Source organism: Carcharodon carcharias, unplaced genomic scaffold (genome assembly GCF_017639515.1).
Source record: "Carcharodon carcharias isolate sCarCar2 unplaced genomic scaffold, sCarCar2.pri scaffold_786_ctg1, whole genome shotgun sequence".
Classification (NCBI taxonomy): domain Eukaryota; kingdom Metazoa; phylum Chordata; class Chondrichthyes; order Lamniformes; family Lamnidae; genus Carcharodon; species Carcharodon carcharias.
Genome location: NW_024471113.1, coordinates 44102 through 63458, shown reverse-complemented (window position 1 = coordinate 63458; position 19357 = coordinate 44102). Strand labels below are relative to the sequence as shown.

General features: G+C 51.6%; 1 protein-coding gene across 1 annotated transcript in view; it reads right to left on the bottom strand.

The window, feature by feature from the left end:
• Positions 1 to 19357, bottom strand: part of LOC121275195 — a gene marked incomplete at its 3' end in the record, with an annotated part of 62811 nt that overhangs the window by 24491 nt on the left and 18963 nt on the right. Inside the window, exons 2-4 of the mRNA XM_041182617.1 lie at positions 18103 to 18300; positions 16497 to 16670; positions 13505 to 13693 (exon numbers count right to left, since the gene is read on the bottom strand). Of these exons, the coding sequence (XP_041038551.1) occupies positions 13505 to 13693; positions 16497 to 16670; positions 18103 to 18300 (561 nt within the window). The remainder of the gene's footprint in view (positions 1 to 13504; positions 13694 to 16496; positions 16671 to 18102; positions 18301 to 19357) is intronic.

Genomic DNA, 19357 nt, shown 5'->3' with positions numbered 1-19357 from the left:
CCATCATTCTGTTACAGAGACAGTCCAGTACACATTCCCATCAGTCTGTTACAGAGACAGTCCAGTACACATTCCCATCATTCTGTTACAGAGACAGTCCAGTACACACTCCCATCAGTCTGTTACAGAGACAGTCCAGTACACACTCCCATCAGTCTGTTACAGAGACAGTACAGTACACACTCCTGTCATTCTGTTATAGAGACAGTACAGTTCACACTCCCATCATTCTGTTATAGAGACAGTACAGTACACACTCCCATCAGTCTGTTACAGAGACAGTACAGTACACAATCCCATCAGTCTGTTACAGAGACAGTCCAGTACACACTCCCATCATTCTGTTACAGAGACAGTCCAGTACACAATCCTATCAGTCTGTTACAGAGACAGTCCAGTACACACTCCCATCAGTCTGTTACAGAGACAGTCCAGTACACAATAACAGCAGTCTGTTACGGAGACAGTCCAGTACACAATAACATCAGTCTGTTACAGAGACAGTCCAGTACACAATAACATCAGTCTGTTACAGAGACAGTACAGTACACAATAACATCAGTCTGTTACAGAGACAGTCCGGTACACAATCCCATCAGTCTGTAACAGAGACAGTCCAGTACACACACTTGCCAGTCTGTTACACAGACAGTCCAGTACCCACTCCAATCAGTCTGTTACAGAGACAGTCCAGTACCCAGTCCTGTCAGTCTGTTACACAGACAGTCCAGTACCCACACCCGTCCGTCTGTTATAGAGACAGTCTAGTACACATTCCCGTCTGTCTCTAATAGAGTCTGTCCAGTACCCACTCCGATATGTCTGTTACAGAGACAATCCAGTACACACTCTCGTCCGTCTGTTACAGAGACAGTATTTTACCCACTCGCGTCAGTCTGTTACACAGACAGTACAGTACACAATAACATCAGTCTGTTACAGAGACAGTCCAGTACACACTCCCATCAGTCTGTTACAGAGACAGTACAGTGCACACTCCCATCAGTCTGTTACAGAGACAGTACAGTACACACTACTAACAGTCTCTTATAGAGACAGTACAGTACAAACTCACGTCAGTTTATTACAGAGACAGTCCAGCACACACTCTTGCCAGTCTGTTACAGAGACAGTCCAGTACACACTCCTGTCAGTCCGTAACAAAGACAATACAGTACACACTCCCGTCAGTCTGTTACAGAGACAGTCCAGTACACTCTCTCGGCAGTCTGTTACAAAGTCAGTACAGTACACACTCCTGTCAGTCTGTTACAAAGACAGTACAGTACACACTCCTGTCAGTCTGTTACAAAGACAGTACAGTACACACTCCTGTCAGTCTGTTACAAAGACAGTACAGTACACACTCCTGTCAGTCTGTTACAAAGACAGTACAGTACACACTCCTGTCAGTCTGTTACAAAGACAGTATAGTACACACTCCTGTCAGTCTGTTACAAAGACAGTACAGTACACACTCCTGTCAGTCTGTTACAAAGACAGTACAGCACACACTCCTGTCAGTCTGTTACAGAGACAGTCCAGTACACACTACCGTCAGTCTCTTACAAAGACAGTACAGTCCACACTCCTGTCAGTCTGTTACAAAGACAGTCCAGTACACACTCCCATCAGTCTGTTACAGCGACAGTCCAGTACACACTCCCGTCAGTCTGTTACAGAGACAGTACAGTACATATTCCCGACAGTCTGTTACAAAGACAGTCCAGTACCATCTCCCGTCAGTCTGTTACAGAGACAGTCCAGTACCCTCTCCCGTCACTCTGTTACAGAGACAATACATTATACACTCCCATCAGGCTGTTACAAAGACAGTACAGTCCACACTCCCGTCAATCTGTTACAGAGACAGTACAGGACACACTCGCGTCAGTCTGTTACAAAGACAGTATAGTACACACTCCCGTCAGTCTCTTATAGAAATAGTACAGTACGCACTCCCATCAGTCTGTTACAGAGACAGTCCAGTACACACCCCCGTCAGTCTGTTACAGCGACAGTCCAGTACACACTCCCTTCAATCTGTTATAAAGACAGTCCTGTACCCACTCCCGACCGTCTGTTATCGTGGCTGTCCAGTACACACTCCCGTCAGTCTGTAACACAGACAGTCTAGTACCCACTCCCGTCAGTCTGTTACACAGACAGTCCAGTATCCACTCCCGTCAGTCTGTAACACAGACAGTCTAGTACCCACTCCCGTCAGTCTGTAACACAGACAGTCTAGTACCCACTCTCACCAGTCTGTTACACAGACAGTCCAGTACCCACTCCCATCTGTCTGTTACACAGACAATACAGTACGCAGTCCTGTTAGTCTGTTACACAGACAGTATAGTACCCACTCCCGTCAGTCTGTTACACAGACAGTACAGTCCACACTCTCGTCAGTCTGTTACAAAGACAGTACAGTACACACTCCCATCATTCTGTTATAGAGACAGTACAGTACAAACTCCCGTCAGTCTGTTACAAAGACAGTACAGTACACATTCCCGTCTGTCTGTTACAGAGACAGAACAGTCCACACTGGCATCAGTCTGTTACAAAGACAGTACAGTCCACACTGGCATCAGTCTGTTACAAAGACAGTACAGTCCACACTCGCGTCAGACTGTTACAGAGACAGTACAGTTCACACCCCCGTCAGTCTGTTACAAAGACAGTACAGTCCACACTCCCGTCAGTCTGTTACAAAGACAGTACAGTCCACACTCGCGTCAGTCTGTTACAGAGACAGTACAGTCCACACTCGCATCAGTCTGTTACAAAGACAGTCCAGCACACACTCCCGTCAGTCTGTTACACAGACAGTCCAGTACCCACACACGTCGGTCTGTTACACAGACAGTCCAGTACCCACACCCGTCAGTCTGTTACACAGACAGTCCAATACCCACACCCGTCAGTCTGTTACACAGACAGTCCAGTACCCACACCCGTCAGTCTGTTACACAGACAGTCCAGTACCCACACCCGTCAGTCTGTTACACAGACAGTCCAGTACCCACACCCGTCAGTCTGTTACACAGACAGTCCAGTACCCACACCCGTCAGTCTGTTACACAGACAGTCCAATACCCACACCCGTCAGTCTGTTACACAGACAGTCCAGTACCCACTCCTGTCAGTCTGTTACACAGACAGTCCAGTACCCACTCCTGTCAGTCTGTTACACAGACAGTCCAGTACCCACTCCAATCAGTCTGTTACAGAGACAGTCCAGTACCCAATCCTGTCAGTCTCTTACAAAGACAGTACAGTACATACTCCCGTCAGTCTGTTACAGAGACAGTCCAGTACACACACTTGCCAGTCTGTTACAAAGACAGTACAGTACCCACTCCTGTCAGTCTGTTACACAGACAGTCCAGTACCCACTCCTGTCAGTCTGTTACACAGACAGTCCAGTACCCACTCCTGTCAGTCTGTTACACAGACAGTCCAGTTCCCACTCCCGTCAGTCTGTTACAGAGACAGTCCAGTACCCACACCCGTCCGTCTGTTATAGAGACAGTCTAGTACACATTCCCGTCTGTCTCTAATAGAGTCTGTCCAGTACCCACTCCGATAAGTCTGTTACAGAGACAGTCCAGTACACACTCTCGTCAGTCTGTTACAGAGACAGTATAGTACCCACTCGCGTCAGTCTGTTACACAGACAGTACAGTACACACTCCCATCAGTCTGTTACAGAGACAGTACAGTACACACTACTAACAGTCTGTTATAGAAACAGTACAGTACAAACTCACGTCAGTCTATTACAGAAACAGTCCAGCACACACTCTTGCCAGTCTGTTACAGAGACAGTCCAGTACACACTCCTGTCAGTCCGTAACAAAGACAATACAGTCCACACTCCCGTCAGTCTGTTACAGAGACAGTCCAGTACACTCTCTCGGCAGTCTGTTACAAAGTCAGTACAGTACACACTCCTGTCAGTCTGTTACAAAGACAGTACAGTACACACTCCTGTCAGTCTGTTACAAAGACAGTACAGTACACACTCCTGTCACTCTGTTACAAAGACAGTACAGTACACTCTCCTGTCAGTCTGTTACAAAGACAGTACAGTACACACTCCTGTCAGTCTGTTACAAAGACAGTACAGTACACACTCCTGTCAGTCTGTTACAGAGACAGTCCAGTACACACTACCGTCAGTCTATTACAAAGACAGTACAGTCCACACTCAAGTCAGTCTGTTACAAAGACAGTACAGTCCACACTCCCGTCAGTCTATTACAAAGACAGTACAGTACACACTCCCATCAGTCTGTTACAGCGACAATCCAGTACACACTCCCGTCAGTCTGTTACAGAGACAGTACAGTACATATTCCCGACAGTCTGTTACAAAGACAGTCCAGTACCATCTCCCGTCAGTCTGTTACAGAGACAGTCCAGTACCCTCTCCCGTCACTCTGTCACAGAGACAATACATTATACACTCCCATCAGGCTGTTACAAAGTCAGTACAGTCCACACTCCCGTCAGTCTGTTACAGAGACAGTACAGGACACACTCGCGTCAGTCTGTTACAAAAACAGTATAGTACACACTCCCGTCAGTCTCTTATAGAAATAGTACAGTACGCACTCCCGTCAGTCTGTTACAGAGACAGTCCAGTACACACCCCCGTCAGTCTGTTACAGCGACAGTCCAGTACACACTCCCTTCAATATGTTATAAAGACAGTCCTTTACCCACTCCCGACCGTCTTTTATCGTGGCTGTCCAGTACCCACTCCCGTCAGTCTGTAACACAGACAGTCTAGTACCCACTCCCGTCAGTCTGTTACACAGACAGTCCAGTATCCACTCCCGTCAGTCTGTAACACAGACAGTCTAGTACCCACTCCCGTCAGTCTGTAACACAGACAGTCTAGTACCCACTCTCACCAGTCTGTTACACAGACAATACAGTACGCAGTCCTGTTAGTCTGTTACAGAGACAGTATAGTACCCACTCCCGTCAGTCTGTTACACAGAAGGAACAGTCCACACTCTCGTCAGTCTGTTACACAGACAGTACAGTCCACACTCTCGTCAGTCTGTTACAAAGACAGTACAGTAAACATTCCCGTCTGTCTGTTACAGAGACAGAACAGTCCACACTGGCATCAGTCTGTTACAAAGACAGTACAGTCCACACTGGCATCAGTCTGTTACAAAGACAGTACAGTCCACACTCGCGTCAGACTGTTACAGAGACAGTACAGTCCACACCCCCGTCAGTCTGTTACAAAGACAGTACAGTCCACACTCCCGTCAGTCTGTTACAAAGACAGTACAGTCCACACTCGCGTCAGTCTGTTACAGTGACAGTACAGTCCACACTGGCATCAGTCTGTTACAAAGACAGTACAGTCCACACTCGCGTCAGACTGTTACAGAGACAGTACAGTTCACACCCCCGTCAGTCTGTTACAAAGACAGTACAGTCCACACTCCCGTCAGTCTGTTACAAAGACAGTACAGTCCACACTCGCGTCAGTCTGTTACAGAGACAGTACAGTCCACACTCGCATCAGTCTGTTACAAAGACAGTCCAGCACACACTCCCGTCAGTCTGTTACACAGACAGTCCAGTACCCACACCCGTCAGTCTGTTACACAGACAGTCCAGTACCCACACCCGTCAGTCTGTTACACAGACAGTCCAGTACCCACACCCGTCAGTCTGTTACACAGACAGTCCAGTACCCACACCCGTCAGTCTGTTACACAGACAGTCCAGTACCCACACCCGTCAGTCTGTTACAGCGACAGTCCAGTACACACTCCCTTCAATCTGTTATAAAGACAGTCCTGTACCCACTCCCGACCGTCTTTTATCGTGGCTGTCCAGTACCCACTCCCGTCAGTCTGTAACACAGACAGTCTAGTACCCACTCCTGTCAGTCTGTTACACAGACAGTCCAGTATCCACTCCCGTCAGTCTGTAACACAGACAGTCTAGTACCCACTCCCGTCAGTCTGTAACACAGGCAGTCTAGTACCCACTCTCACCAGTCTGTTACACAGACAGTCCAGTACCCACTCCCATCTGTCTGTTACACAGACAGTCCAGTACGCAGTCCTGTTAGTCTGTTACATAGACAGTATAGTACCCTCTCCCGTCAGTCTGTTACACAGACAGTACAGTCCACACTCTCGTCAGTCTGTTACAAAGACAGTACAGTACACCCTCCCATCATTCTGTTATAGAGACAGTACAGTACAAACTCCCATCAGTCTGTTACAAAGACAGTACAGTACACATTCCCGTCTGTCTGTTACAAAGACAGTACGGTACACATTCCCGTCTGTCTGTTACAGAGACAGAACAGTCCACACTGGCATCAGTCTGTTACAAAGACAGTACAGTCCACACTGGCATCAGTCTGTTACAAAGACAGTACAGTCCACACTCGCGTCAGACTGTTACAGAGACAGTACAGTTCACACCCCCGTCAGTCTGTTACAAAGACAGAACAGTCCACACTCCCGTCAGTCTGTTACAAAGACAGTACAGTCCACACTCGCGTCAGTCTGTTACAAAGACAGTACAGTCCACACTCGCGTCAGACTGTTACAGAGACAGTACAGTTCACACCCCCGTCAGTCTGTTACAAAGACAGTACAGTCCACACTCCCGTCAGTCTGTTACAAAGACAGTACAGTCCACACTCGCGTCAGTCTGTTACAAAGACAGTCCAGCACACACTCCCGTCAGTCTGTTACACAGACAGTCCAGTACCCACACCCGTCAGTCTGTTACACAGAAAGTCCAGTACCCACACCCGTCAGTCTGTTACACAGACAGTCCAGTACAAACACCCGTCAGTCTGTTACACAGACAGTCCAGTACGCACACCCGTCAGTCTGTTACACAGACAGTCCAGTACCCACACCCGTCAGTCTGTTACACAGACAGTCCAGTACCCACTCCTGTCAGTCTGTTACACAGACAGTCCAGTACCCACTCCAATCAGTCTGTTACAGAGACAGTCCAGTACCCACAACTGTCAGTCTCTTACAAAGACAGTACAGTACATACTCCCGTCAGTCTGTTACAGAGACAGTCCAGTACACACACCTGTCAGTCTGTTACAGAGACAGCACAGTACACACTCCCGTCAGTCTGTTACGGAGATAGTCCAGTACACTCTCTCGGCAGTCTGCTACAAAGACAGTACAGTCCACACTCCCGTCAGTCTGTACAAAGACAGTACAGTACACACTCCTGTCAGTCTGTTACAGAGACAGTCCAGTACACACTAACGTCAGTCTCTTACAAAGACAGTACAGTCCACACTCCTGTCAGTCTGTAACAAAGACAGTACCGTACACACTCCTGTCAGTCTGTTACAGAGACAGTCCAGTACACACTCCCGTCAGTCTGTTACAGAGACAGTACAGTACATATTCCCGACAGTCTGTTACAAAGACAGTCCAGTACGATCTCCCATCAGTCTGTTACAGAGACAGTCCAGTACCCTCTCCCGTCACTCTGTTACAGATACAATACATTATACACTCCCATCAGGCTGTTACAAAGACCGTACAGTACACACTCCCATCAGTCTGTTACAGAGACAGTACAGTACCCACTCCCGTCAGTCTGTAACACAGACAGCCCAGTACCCACTCCCGTCAGTCTGTAACACAGACAGTCCAGAACCCACTCCTGTCAGTCTGTTACACAGACAGTCCAGTACCCACTCCCATCCGTCTGCTACAGAGACAGTACAGTACACAGACCTGTTAGTCTGTTACAGAGACAGTCCAGTACCCACTCCCATCATTCTGTTATAGAGACAGTACAGTACACACTCCCATCAGTCTGTTACAGAGACAGTCCAGTACCCACTCCCATCATTCTGTTATAGAGACAGTACAGTACACACTCCCATCAGTCTGCTACAGAGACAATCCAGTACACACTCCCATCAGTGGGTTATAGAGACAGTACAGTACACACTCCCATCAGTCTGCTACAGAGACAGTCCAGTACACACTCCCATCAGTCTGTTATAGAGACAGTACAATACACACTCCCATCATTCTGTTATAGAGACAGTACAGTACACATTCCCATCATTCTGTTATAGGGACAGTACAGTACACACTCCCATCATTCTGTTATAGGGACAGTACACTACACACTCCCATCATTCTGTTATAGGGACAGTACAGTACACACTCCCGTCAGTCTGTTATAGAGACAGTACAGTACACACTCCCATCATTCTGTTATAGGGACAGTACAGCACACACTCCCATCATTCTGTTATAGGGACAGTACAGTACACATTCCCATCATTCTGTTATAGGGACAGTACAGTACACACTCCCATCATTCTGTTATAGGTACAGTACAGTACACACTCCCATCATTCTGTTATAGAGACAGTACAGTACACACTCGCATCATTCTGTTATAGGGACAGTACAGTACACACTCCCGTCCGTCTGTTACAGAGACAGTACAGTACACACTCCCATCAGTCTGTTACAGAGACAGTACAGTACACACTCCCATCAGTCTGTTACAGAGACAGTACAGTACACACTCGCATCATTCTGTTAGAGGGACAGTACAGTACACACTCCCGTCCGTCTGTTACAGAGACAGTACAGTACACACTCCCATCAGTCTGTTACAGAGGCAGTACAGTATACACTCCCATCATTCTGTTATAGAGACAGTACAGTACACACTCCCATCATTCTGTTATAGAGACAGTACAGTACACACTCCCATCATTCTGTTATAGAGACAGTACAGTATACACTCCCATCATTTTGTTATAGCGACAGTACAGTACACACTCCCATCATTCTGTTATAGAGACAGTACAGTACACACTCCCATCATTCTGCTATAGAGACAGTACAGTACACACTCCCGTCAGTCTGTTATAGAGACAGTACAGTACACACTCCCATCAGTCTGTTATAGAGACAGTACAGTACACACTCCCGTCAGTCTGTTATAGAGACAGTACAGTACACACTCCCATCAGTCTGTTACAGACACAGTACAGTTCACACTCCCTTCAGTCTGTTATAGAGACAGTACAGTATACACTCCCATCAGTCTGTTATAGGGACAGTACAGTACACAATCCCATCAGTCTGTTATAGAGACAGTACAGTACACACTCCCATCATTCTGTTATAGAGACAGTACAGTACACACTCCCATCAGTCTATTACAGAGCCAGTCCAGTACACACTCCCATCAATCTGTGATAGAGACTGTCCAGTACACACTCCCATCATTCTGTTACAGAGACAGTACAGTACACACTCCCATCATTCTGTTATAGAGACTGTCCAGTACACACTCCCATCATTCTGTTATAGAGACTGTCCAGTACACACTCCCATCATTCTGTTATAGAGACAGTACAGTACACACTCCCATCAGTGTATTACAGAGACAGTCCAGTACACACCCCCGTCAGTCTGTTACAGAGACAGTCCAGTACACACCCCCGTCAGTCTGTTACAGAGACAGTCCAGTACACACCCCCGTCAGTCTGTTACACAGACAGTCTAGTACCCACTCCCGTCAGTCTGTAACACAGACAGTCTAGTACCCACTCCCGTCAGTCTGTAACACAGGCATTCCAGTACCCACTCCCATCATTCTGTTATAGAGACAGTACAGTACACATTCCCATCAGTCTGTTATAGAGACAGTACAGTACACACTCCCATCAGTCTGTTATAGAGACAGTACAGTACACACTCCCATCAGTCTGTTACAGACACAGTACAGTTCACACTCCCATCAGTCTGTTCTACAGACAGTCCAGTACACACTCCCATCAGTCTGTTATAGAGGCAGTACAGTACACACTCCCATCAGTCTGTTACAGACACAGTACAGTACCTAATCCCATCATTCTGTTATAGAGACAGTACAGTACACACTCCCATCAGTCTGTTACCGACACAGTACAGTACACACTCCCATCATTCTGTTATAGAGACTGTCCAGTGCACACTCCCATCATTCTGTTATAGAGACAGTACAGTACACACTCCCATCAGTGTATTACAGAGACAGTCCAGTACACACTCCCGTCAGTCTGTTACAGAGACAGTCCAGTACACACCCCCGTCAGTCTGTTACAGAGACAGTCCAGTACACACCCCCGTCAGTCTGTTACACAGACAGTCTAGTACCCACTCCCGTCAGTCTGTAACACAGACAGTCTAGTACCCACTCCCGTCAGTCTGTAACACAGGCATTCCAGTACCCACTCCCATCATTCTGATATAGAGACAGTACAGTACACATTCCCATCAGTCTGTTATAGAGACAGTACAGTACACACTCCCATCAGTCTGTTATAGAGACAGTACAGTACACACTCCCATCAGTCTGTTACAGAGACAGTACAGTACACACTCCCATCATTCTGTTACAGACACAGTACAGTTCACACTCCCATCAGTCTGTTCTACAGACAGTCCAGTACACACTCCATTCAGTCTGTTATAGAGGCAGTACAGTACACACTCCCATCAGTCTGTTATAGACACAGTACAGTACACACTCCCATCATTCTGTTACAGAGACAGTCCAGTACACACTCCCGTCAGTCTGTTACAGAGACAGTCCAGTACACACACCCGTCAGTCTGTTACAGAGACAGTACAGTACACACTCCCGTCAGGCTGTTACAAAGACAGTACAGTACACACTCCCATCAGGCTGTTACAGAGACAGTACAGTACCCACTCCCGTCAGTCTGTAACACAGACAGTCCAGAACCCATTCCTGTCAGTCTGTTACACAGACAGTCCAGTACCCACTCCCATCCATCTGCTACAGTGACAGTACAGCACACAGACCTGTTAGTCTGTTACAGAGACAGTATAGTACACACTCCCATCATTCTGTTATAGAGACAGTACAGTACACACTCCCATCATTCTGTTATAGAGACAGTACAGTACACACTCCCATCATTCTGTTATAGAGACAGTACAGTACACACTCCCATCATTCTGTTATAGAGACAGTACAGTACACACTCCCGTCAGTCTGTTATAGAGACAGTACAGTACACACTCCCATCAGTCTGTTCTACAGACAGTCCAGTACACACTCCCATCAGTCTGTTATAGAGGCAGTACAGTACACACTCCCATCATTCTGTTATAGAGACAGTACAGTACACACTCCCATCAGTGTATTACAGAGACAGTCCAGTACACACCCCCGTCAGTCTGTTACAGAGACAGTCCAGTACACACCCCCGTCAGTCTGTTACAGAGGCAGTCCAGTGCACACTCCCATCATTCTGTTATAGAGACAGTACAGTACACACTCCCATCAGTGTATTACAGAGACAGTCCAGTACACACCCCCGTCAGTCTGTTACAGAGACAGTCCAGTACACACCCCCGTCAGTCTGTTACAGAGACAGTCCAGTACACACCCCCGTCAGTCTGTTACACAGACAGTCTAGTACCCACTCCCGTCAGTCTGTAACACAGACAGTCTAGTACCCACTCCCGTCAGTCTGTAACACAGGCATTCCAGTACCCACTCCCATCATTCTGATATAGAGACAGTACAGTACACATTCCCATCAGTCTGTTATAGAGACAGTACAGTACACACTCCCATCAGTCTGTTATAGAGACAGTACAGTACACACTCCCATCAGTCTGTTACAGAGACAGTACAGTACACACTCCCATCATTCTGTTACAGACACAGTACAGTTCACACTCCCATCAGTCTGCTACAGAGACAGTCCAGTACACACTCCCATCAGTCTGTTATAGAGACAGTACAATACACACTCCCATCATTCTGTTATAGAGACAGTACAATACACACTCCCATCATTCTGTTATAGAGACAGTACAGTACACATTCCCATCATTCTGTTATAGGGACAGTACAGTACACACTCGCATCATTCTGTTACAGAGACAGTCCAGTACACACTCCCGTCAGTCTGTTATAGAGACAGTACAGTACACACTCCCATCAGGCTGTTACAGAGACAGTACATTACCCACTCCCGTCAGTCTGTAACACAGACAGTCCAGAACCCATTCCTGTCAGTCTGTTACACAGACAGTCCGGTACCCACTCCCATCCATCTGCTACAGTGACAGTACAGCACACAGACCTGTTAGTCTGTTACAGAGACAGTATAGTACACACTCCCATCATTCTGTTATAGAGACAGTACAGTACACACTCCCATCATTCTGTTATAGAGACAGTACAGTACACACTCCCATCATTCTGTTATAGAGACAGTACAGTACACACTCCCATCAGTCTGTTACAGACACAGTACAGTTCACACTTCCTTCAGTCTGTTATAGAGACAGTACAGTACACACTCCCATCAGTCTGTTACAGACGCAGTACAGTTCACACTCCCTTCAGTCTGTTATAGAGACAGTACAGTACACACTCCCATCATTCTGTTATAGAGACAGTACAGTACACACTCCCATCATTCTGTTATAGAGACAGTACAGTACACACTCCCATCATTCTGTTATAGAGACAGTACAGTACACACTCCCATCATTCTGTTATAGAGACAGTACAGTACACACTCCCATCAGTCTGTTACAGAGACAGTACAGTACACACACCCATCAGTCTGTTACAGAGACAGTACAGTACACACACCCATCATTCTGTTACAGAGACAGTACAGTACACACTCCCATCAGTCTGTTACAGAGACAGTACAGTACACACACCCATCAGTCTGCTACAGAGACAGTACAGTACACACTCCCATCATTCTGTTACAGAGACAGTCCAGTACACATTCCCATCAGTCTGTTACACAGACAGTACAGTACACACTCCCGTCAGTCTGTTATAGAGACAGTACAGTACAAACTCCCGTCAGTCTGTTACACAGACAGTCCAGTAGCCACTCCGGTCAGTCTGTTACACAGACAGTCCAGTACCCGCTTCAATCAGTCTGTAACACAGACAGTCCAGTACCCACTCCTGTCAGTCTGTTACACAGACAGTCCAGTACCCACTCCCGTCAGTCTGTTACACAGACAGTACAGTCCACACTCGCGTCAGTCTGTTAGACAGACAGTCCAGTACCCACTCCAATCAGTCTGTTACACAGACAGTCCAGTACCCCGTCCTGTCAGTCTGATACACAGACAGTCCAGTACCCATACACATCAGTCTGTTACAGAGACAGTCTAGTACCCACACTCGTCAGTCTGTTACACAGACAGTCCAGTACCCACACCCGTCAGTCTGTTACACAGACAGTCTAGTATCCACTCCCATCAGTCTATTACACAGACAGTCCAGTACCCACTCCCATCAGTCTATTACACAGACAGTCCAGTACCCACTCCCGTCCAAGTGTTAGAGACAGTCCAGTACCCACTCCTGTCAGACTGTTACACAGACAATCTAGTACCCACTCCTTTCACTGATGAATCTTCAGTCTCACAGTTGTACTTACACCAACAGTTGTCATTGTTATAACAGGAGCGAACGTCGACAACCTTCCCACTGCATGGTTCCCCATCGTGCTCGCGACCAAGGCACCGTCGGATCCTCTTCTGCTGTCCAATGTATTTCCGACACGAGATATTCCAGTCTGACCGTTCACATTCACTCCACGTGGACCAAACTGTCCATATCCCATCAACTGGACAAAGACAGAAATCAAGAGGGATCAGCAAATCCCATTGAATGGAGGAAACATCCAGCGATGCAACACCCCACCCAAACACTGCAGCAACGCTCAACCATGCAGCATCCAGCAATGCAACACCCCACCCCAGCATTGCAGCAATGCTCAACCATGCAGCATCCAGCAATGTAACACCCCTCACCAGCACTGCAGCAATTCTCAACCATGCAGCATCCAACAATGCCACACCCCACCCCAGCACTGCAGCAATGCTCAACCATGCAGCATCCAGCAATGTAACACACCACCCCAGCACTGCAGCAACGCTCAACCATGCAGCATCCTGCAATGCAACACCCCACCCAAACACTGCAGCAATGCTTATCCATGCAGCATCCATCAATGCAACACCCCACCCCAGCACTGCAGAAACACTCAACCATGCAGCATCCAGCAATGCAACACCCCACCCCAGCACTGCAGCAATGCTCAACCAGGCAGCATCCAATGCAACTCCCAGCCCATGCACGGCAGCAATGCTCAATGATGCCGCATTCAGCAATGCAACACCGCACCCAAGCAATGCAACACCCCACCACAGCACTGCAGCAACGTTCTACCATCCAACATCCAGCAATGCAACACCCCGCCCCAGCACTGCAGCAACACTCAACCATGCAGCATCCTGCAATGCAACACCCCACCCCAGCACTGCAGCAATGCTCAACCATGCAGCATCCTGCAATGCAACACCCCACCCCAGCACTGCAGCAACACTCAACCATGTAGCAACCAGCAATGCAACACACCGACCAAGAACTGCATCAATGCTCAACCATCCAAAATCCAGCAATGCAACACACAAACCCAGCACTGCAGTAATGCTCAATGATGCAGCATCCACAAATGCAACACCCCACCCCAGCACTGCAGCAGGGCTCAACCATGCAGCATCCAATGTGACTCCCAGCCCATGCCCTGCAGCAATGCTCACCATGCAGCATCCAGCAACGCTTCGTCAACCCTGCCCCAGCATTACAGCAATGCTCAACCATGCAGCATCCAGCAATGCAACACCCTGCCCCAGCACTGCAGCAACGCTCAACCATGTAGCAACCAGCAATGCAACACACCGACCCAGAACTGCAGTAACACTCAACGATGCAGCATCCAGCATTGCAACACACCGACCCAGAACTGCAGCAATGCTCACCATGCAGCATCCAGCAATGCAACAGCACTCAACCCTGCAGCATCCAGCAATGCACTACTCCTCTGATCACGGCAACAACCTCAGTATTGCAAACTCCCAGCACTATAACCGCCCAGCAATGCCACACCCCTGAGAAATGCAACCACCCCTCCCCCAAGCTCTGCAAATCCCCCCACCCAACCTGCACTGTAGCCCCTCAAAGCCAACTACACTTAAGCATCACATCCCCATGACTGCAACCAACTAACCATCCCTTAGCACTGCTGTCACCCCATTGCATCCCAATCCCATTGCAGACAACCCCCCATTGCAGACACCCCCACATTGCAGACACCCCCACATTGCAGACACCCTCCCATTGCAGACACCCCCACATTGCAGACACCGTCCCATTGCAGACACCCCCACATTGCAGACACCCCCACATTGCAGACACCCCCACATTGCAGACACCCTCCCATTGCAGATACCCCCACATTGCAGATACCCCCACATTGTAGATACCCCCACATTGCAGACACCCCCACATTGTAGATACCCCCACATTACAGACACCCCCACATTGCAGACACCCCCACATTGCAGATACCCCCACATTGTAGACACCCCCACATTGCAGATACCCCCACATTACAGACACCCCCACATTGCAGATACCCACAATCTGCAGACACCTCCACATTGCAGACACCCCCACATTGTAGATAACCCCACATTGCAGATACCCCCACATTGCAGACACCCCCACATTGCAGACACCCCCACATTGCAGACACCCCCACATTGCAGACACCCCCACATTGTAGATACCCCCACATTGCAGACACCCCCACATTGTAGATACCCCCACACTGCAGATACCCCCACATTGCAGACACCCCCACATTGCAGACACCCCCACTTTGCAGACACCCCCACATTGTAGATACCCCCACATTGCAGACACCCCCACATTGTAGATACCCCCACACTGCAGACACCCCCACATTGCAGACACCCCCACATTGTAGATACCCCCACATTACAAACACCCTCCCATTGCAGACACCCCCACATTGCAGACACCCCCACATTGCAGATACCCCCACATTGCAGACACCCCCACATTGTAGATACCCCCACATTGCAGACACCCCCACATTGTAGATACCCCCACATTGCAGACACCCTCCCATTACAGACATCCCACCCCCAGCACCCCACAGTGCAGACTCCCTGCCCACCCTCGCCCCCAACACAGGCTGAGATACAGCTAATCTGTGTATGGACCGAGTTCCATTGTACGAACTGCCCCTTGTCAGACAGGAGGAGCCTCCCACTCTCGCTTCCCACTCTGGGCTCTGTGGTCAAATCCAGAGGGGCCGAATGGATCCTCATTCTAACGGGTCACTGGCGGGGGATGGGGGTGGGGGTGGGGGTGGGGGTGGGGGTGGGGGTGGGGGTGGGGGTGGGGGGGAGACACTGGCTTCCCCACTGGATTACCCGGACCAAGGACTTCTCTCCCTTGGTGGGTTTATGGTGAGATTTGTCTCACTGACCGTTTCAGACAGTCTGTCTCACGCCGACAGTCACGTGTCCCTCTCCCTCCGTCATCCTCTTTCTCACCTGGACAAGGAATCTTGGTGTTGCAGAAAGTGTCCTTGATGGCAAACCCAGGACACCGGGCACCTCCGTGCTTTGGGGCTGGGTGGTCACACTGCCTCCTTTGCTGAGCTTTCCCGATACCACACGATGTGGAACATGCTGACAATCCAGACCAGGGTCCCCAGTTCCCGGGAACTGCACAGACAGAGACAGAGAAGGTGAGAGTAAGTGAGAGATAGCAACACAGTCCTGAATCCTCACAGCCTCACTGACACAGGCAACCCCATACCCTGCCCCTCCCCCCGGTGTCCCTGCCCCTCCCCCCGGTGTCACTGCCCCTCCCCCCCGGTGTCACTGCCCCTCCCCCTGGTGTCACTGCCCCGTGGCCCCTCCCCCCGGTGTCACTGCCCCTCCCCCCGGTGTCACTGCCCCTCCCCCCGGTGTCCCTGCCCCTCCCCCCGGTGTCCCTGCCCCTCCCCCCGGTGTCCCTGCCCCTCCCCCCGGTGTCCCTGCCCCTCCCCCCGGTGTCCCTGCCCCTGCCCCCGGTGTCCCTGCCCCTCCCCCCGGTGTCCCTGCCCCTCCCCCCGGTGTCCCTGCCCCTCCCCCTGGGTCCCTGCCCCTCCCCCCCGGTGTCACTGCCCCTCCCCCCGGTGTCACTGCCCCTCCCCCCGGTGTCACTGCCCCTCCCCCCGGTGTCCCTGCCCCTCCCCCCGGTGTCCCTGCCCCTCCCCCCGGTGTCCCTGCCCCTCCCCCTGGTGACCCTGCCCCTCCCCCTGGTGTCCCTGCCCCTCCCCCCGGTGTCACTGCCCCTCCCCCCGGTGTCACTGCCCCTCCCCCTGGTGTCACTGCCCCTGTCCCTCCCCCCGGTGTCCCTGCCCCTGCCCCTCCCCCCGGTGTCACTGCCCCTCCCCCTGGTGTCCCTGCCCCTGCCCCTCCCCCCGGTGTCACTGCCCCTCCCCCCAGTGTCGCTGCCCCTCCCCCTGGTGTCACTGCCCCGGTGCCCCTCCCCCCCGGTGTCACTGCCCCTCCCCCCGGTGTCCCTGCCCCTCCCCCCGGTGCCCCTGCCCCTCCCCCCGGTGTCCCTGCCCCTCCCCCCGGTGTCCCTGCCCCTGCCCCCGGTGTCCCTGCCCCTCCCCCCGGTGTCCCTGCCCCTCCCCCCGGTGTCCCTGCCCCTCCCCCCGGTGTCCCTGCCCCTCCCCCCGGTGTCCCTGCCCCTCCCCCCGGTGTCCCTGCCCCTGCCCCCGGTGTCCCTGCCCCTCCCCCCGGTGTCCCTGCCCCTCCCCCCCGGTGTCCCTGCCCCTCCCCCCGGTGTCACTGCCCCTCCCCCCGGTGACCCTGCCCCTCCCCCCGGTGTCCCTGCCCCTCCCCCCGGTGTCCCTGCCCCTCCCCCCGGTGTCCCTGCCCCTCCCCCCGGTGTCCCTGCCCCTCCCCCCGGTGTCCCTGCCCCTCCCCCCGGTGTCACTGCCCCTCCCCCCGGTGTCACTGCCCCTCCCCCTGGTGTCCCTGCCCCTCCCCCTGGTGTCCCTGCCCCTCCCCCTGGTGTCCCTGCCCCTCCCCCTGGTGTCCCTGCCCCGTGGGCCCCTGTGATCCGCTCCCAGAATTAATCTGTAAATTTGCTGCTACTCACCGGGGCAGAAAGGTAAAAATTCACATGGGCCGGTTTCTGTATTGGACCCAGGACATGGTCTCCCCGGTGGAGAGTGAGAGGGTGCTGGGCTGCGGCAAACCCGAGTTCGCTTTCGAATTGGAATAAATTTGGCTTCTTCCCCTCGACAACTTTGTCCACACGAACCCCAATTTCCCCAGGGTGACCATGAGCCATGTGCTGTCAAAGACAAGGGTGGGTCAGAGCAATTCAATAGACAACAGCAGGATAAACAGGGAGACTCTCCCCAGCATCTGTACAGACATACTGCAAAAATACAAGCGCAGAGCCCGGCGCCTGTACGTGACACAGAGCCCGACGCCTGTACGTGACACGGAGCCCAGCGCCTGTACAAGACACGGAGCCCGGCGCCTGTACCGGACACAGAGCCCGGCGCCTGTGCAAGACACGGAGCCTGGCGCTTGCACAGGACATGGAGCCAGGCGCCTGCACACGACACGGAGCCCGGCGCCTGTACAAGACACAGAGCCCGGCACCTGTACGGAACATGGAGCCCGGTGCCTGTACATGACACAGAGCCCGGCGCCTGTACATGACACGGAGCCCGGCGCCTGTACATGACACGGAGCCCGGCGCCTGTACATGACACGGAGCCCGGCGCCTGTACATGACACGGAGCCCGGCGCCTGTACATGACACGGAGCCCGGCGCCTGTACGTGACACGGAGCCCGGCGCCTGTACAAGACACGGAGCCTGGCGCCTGTACCGGACACAGAGCCCGGCGCCTGTGCAAGACATGGAGCCTGGCGCTTGCACAGGACATGGAGCCCGGCGCCTGTACAAGACACGGAGCCCGGGGCCTGTACAAGACACGGAGCCCGGGGCCTGTATGGGACACCAAGCCCGACGCCTGTAGAAGACACGGAGCCCGGCGCATGTAGAAGACACGGAGCCCTTCTGACTGTACAAGACACGGAGCCCGGCGCCTGTAGAAGACACGGAGCCCTTCTGACTGCACAAGACACGGAGCCCGGCGCCTGTACAAGACACGGAGCCCGGTGCTTGTACATGACACGGAGCCCGGCACCTGTACGGGACACCGAGCCCGGCGCCTGTACGTGATACAGAGCCTGACGCCTGTACGGAACATGGAGCCCGGCGCCTGTACACGACACGGAGCCCGGCGCCTGTACGGGACACGGAAACCGGCGCCTGTACGGAACACGGAGCCCGGCGCCTGCACCGGACACGGAGCCCGGCGCCTGTACGTGACAC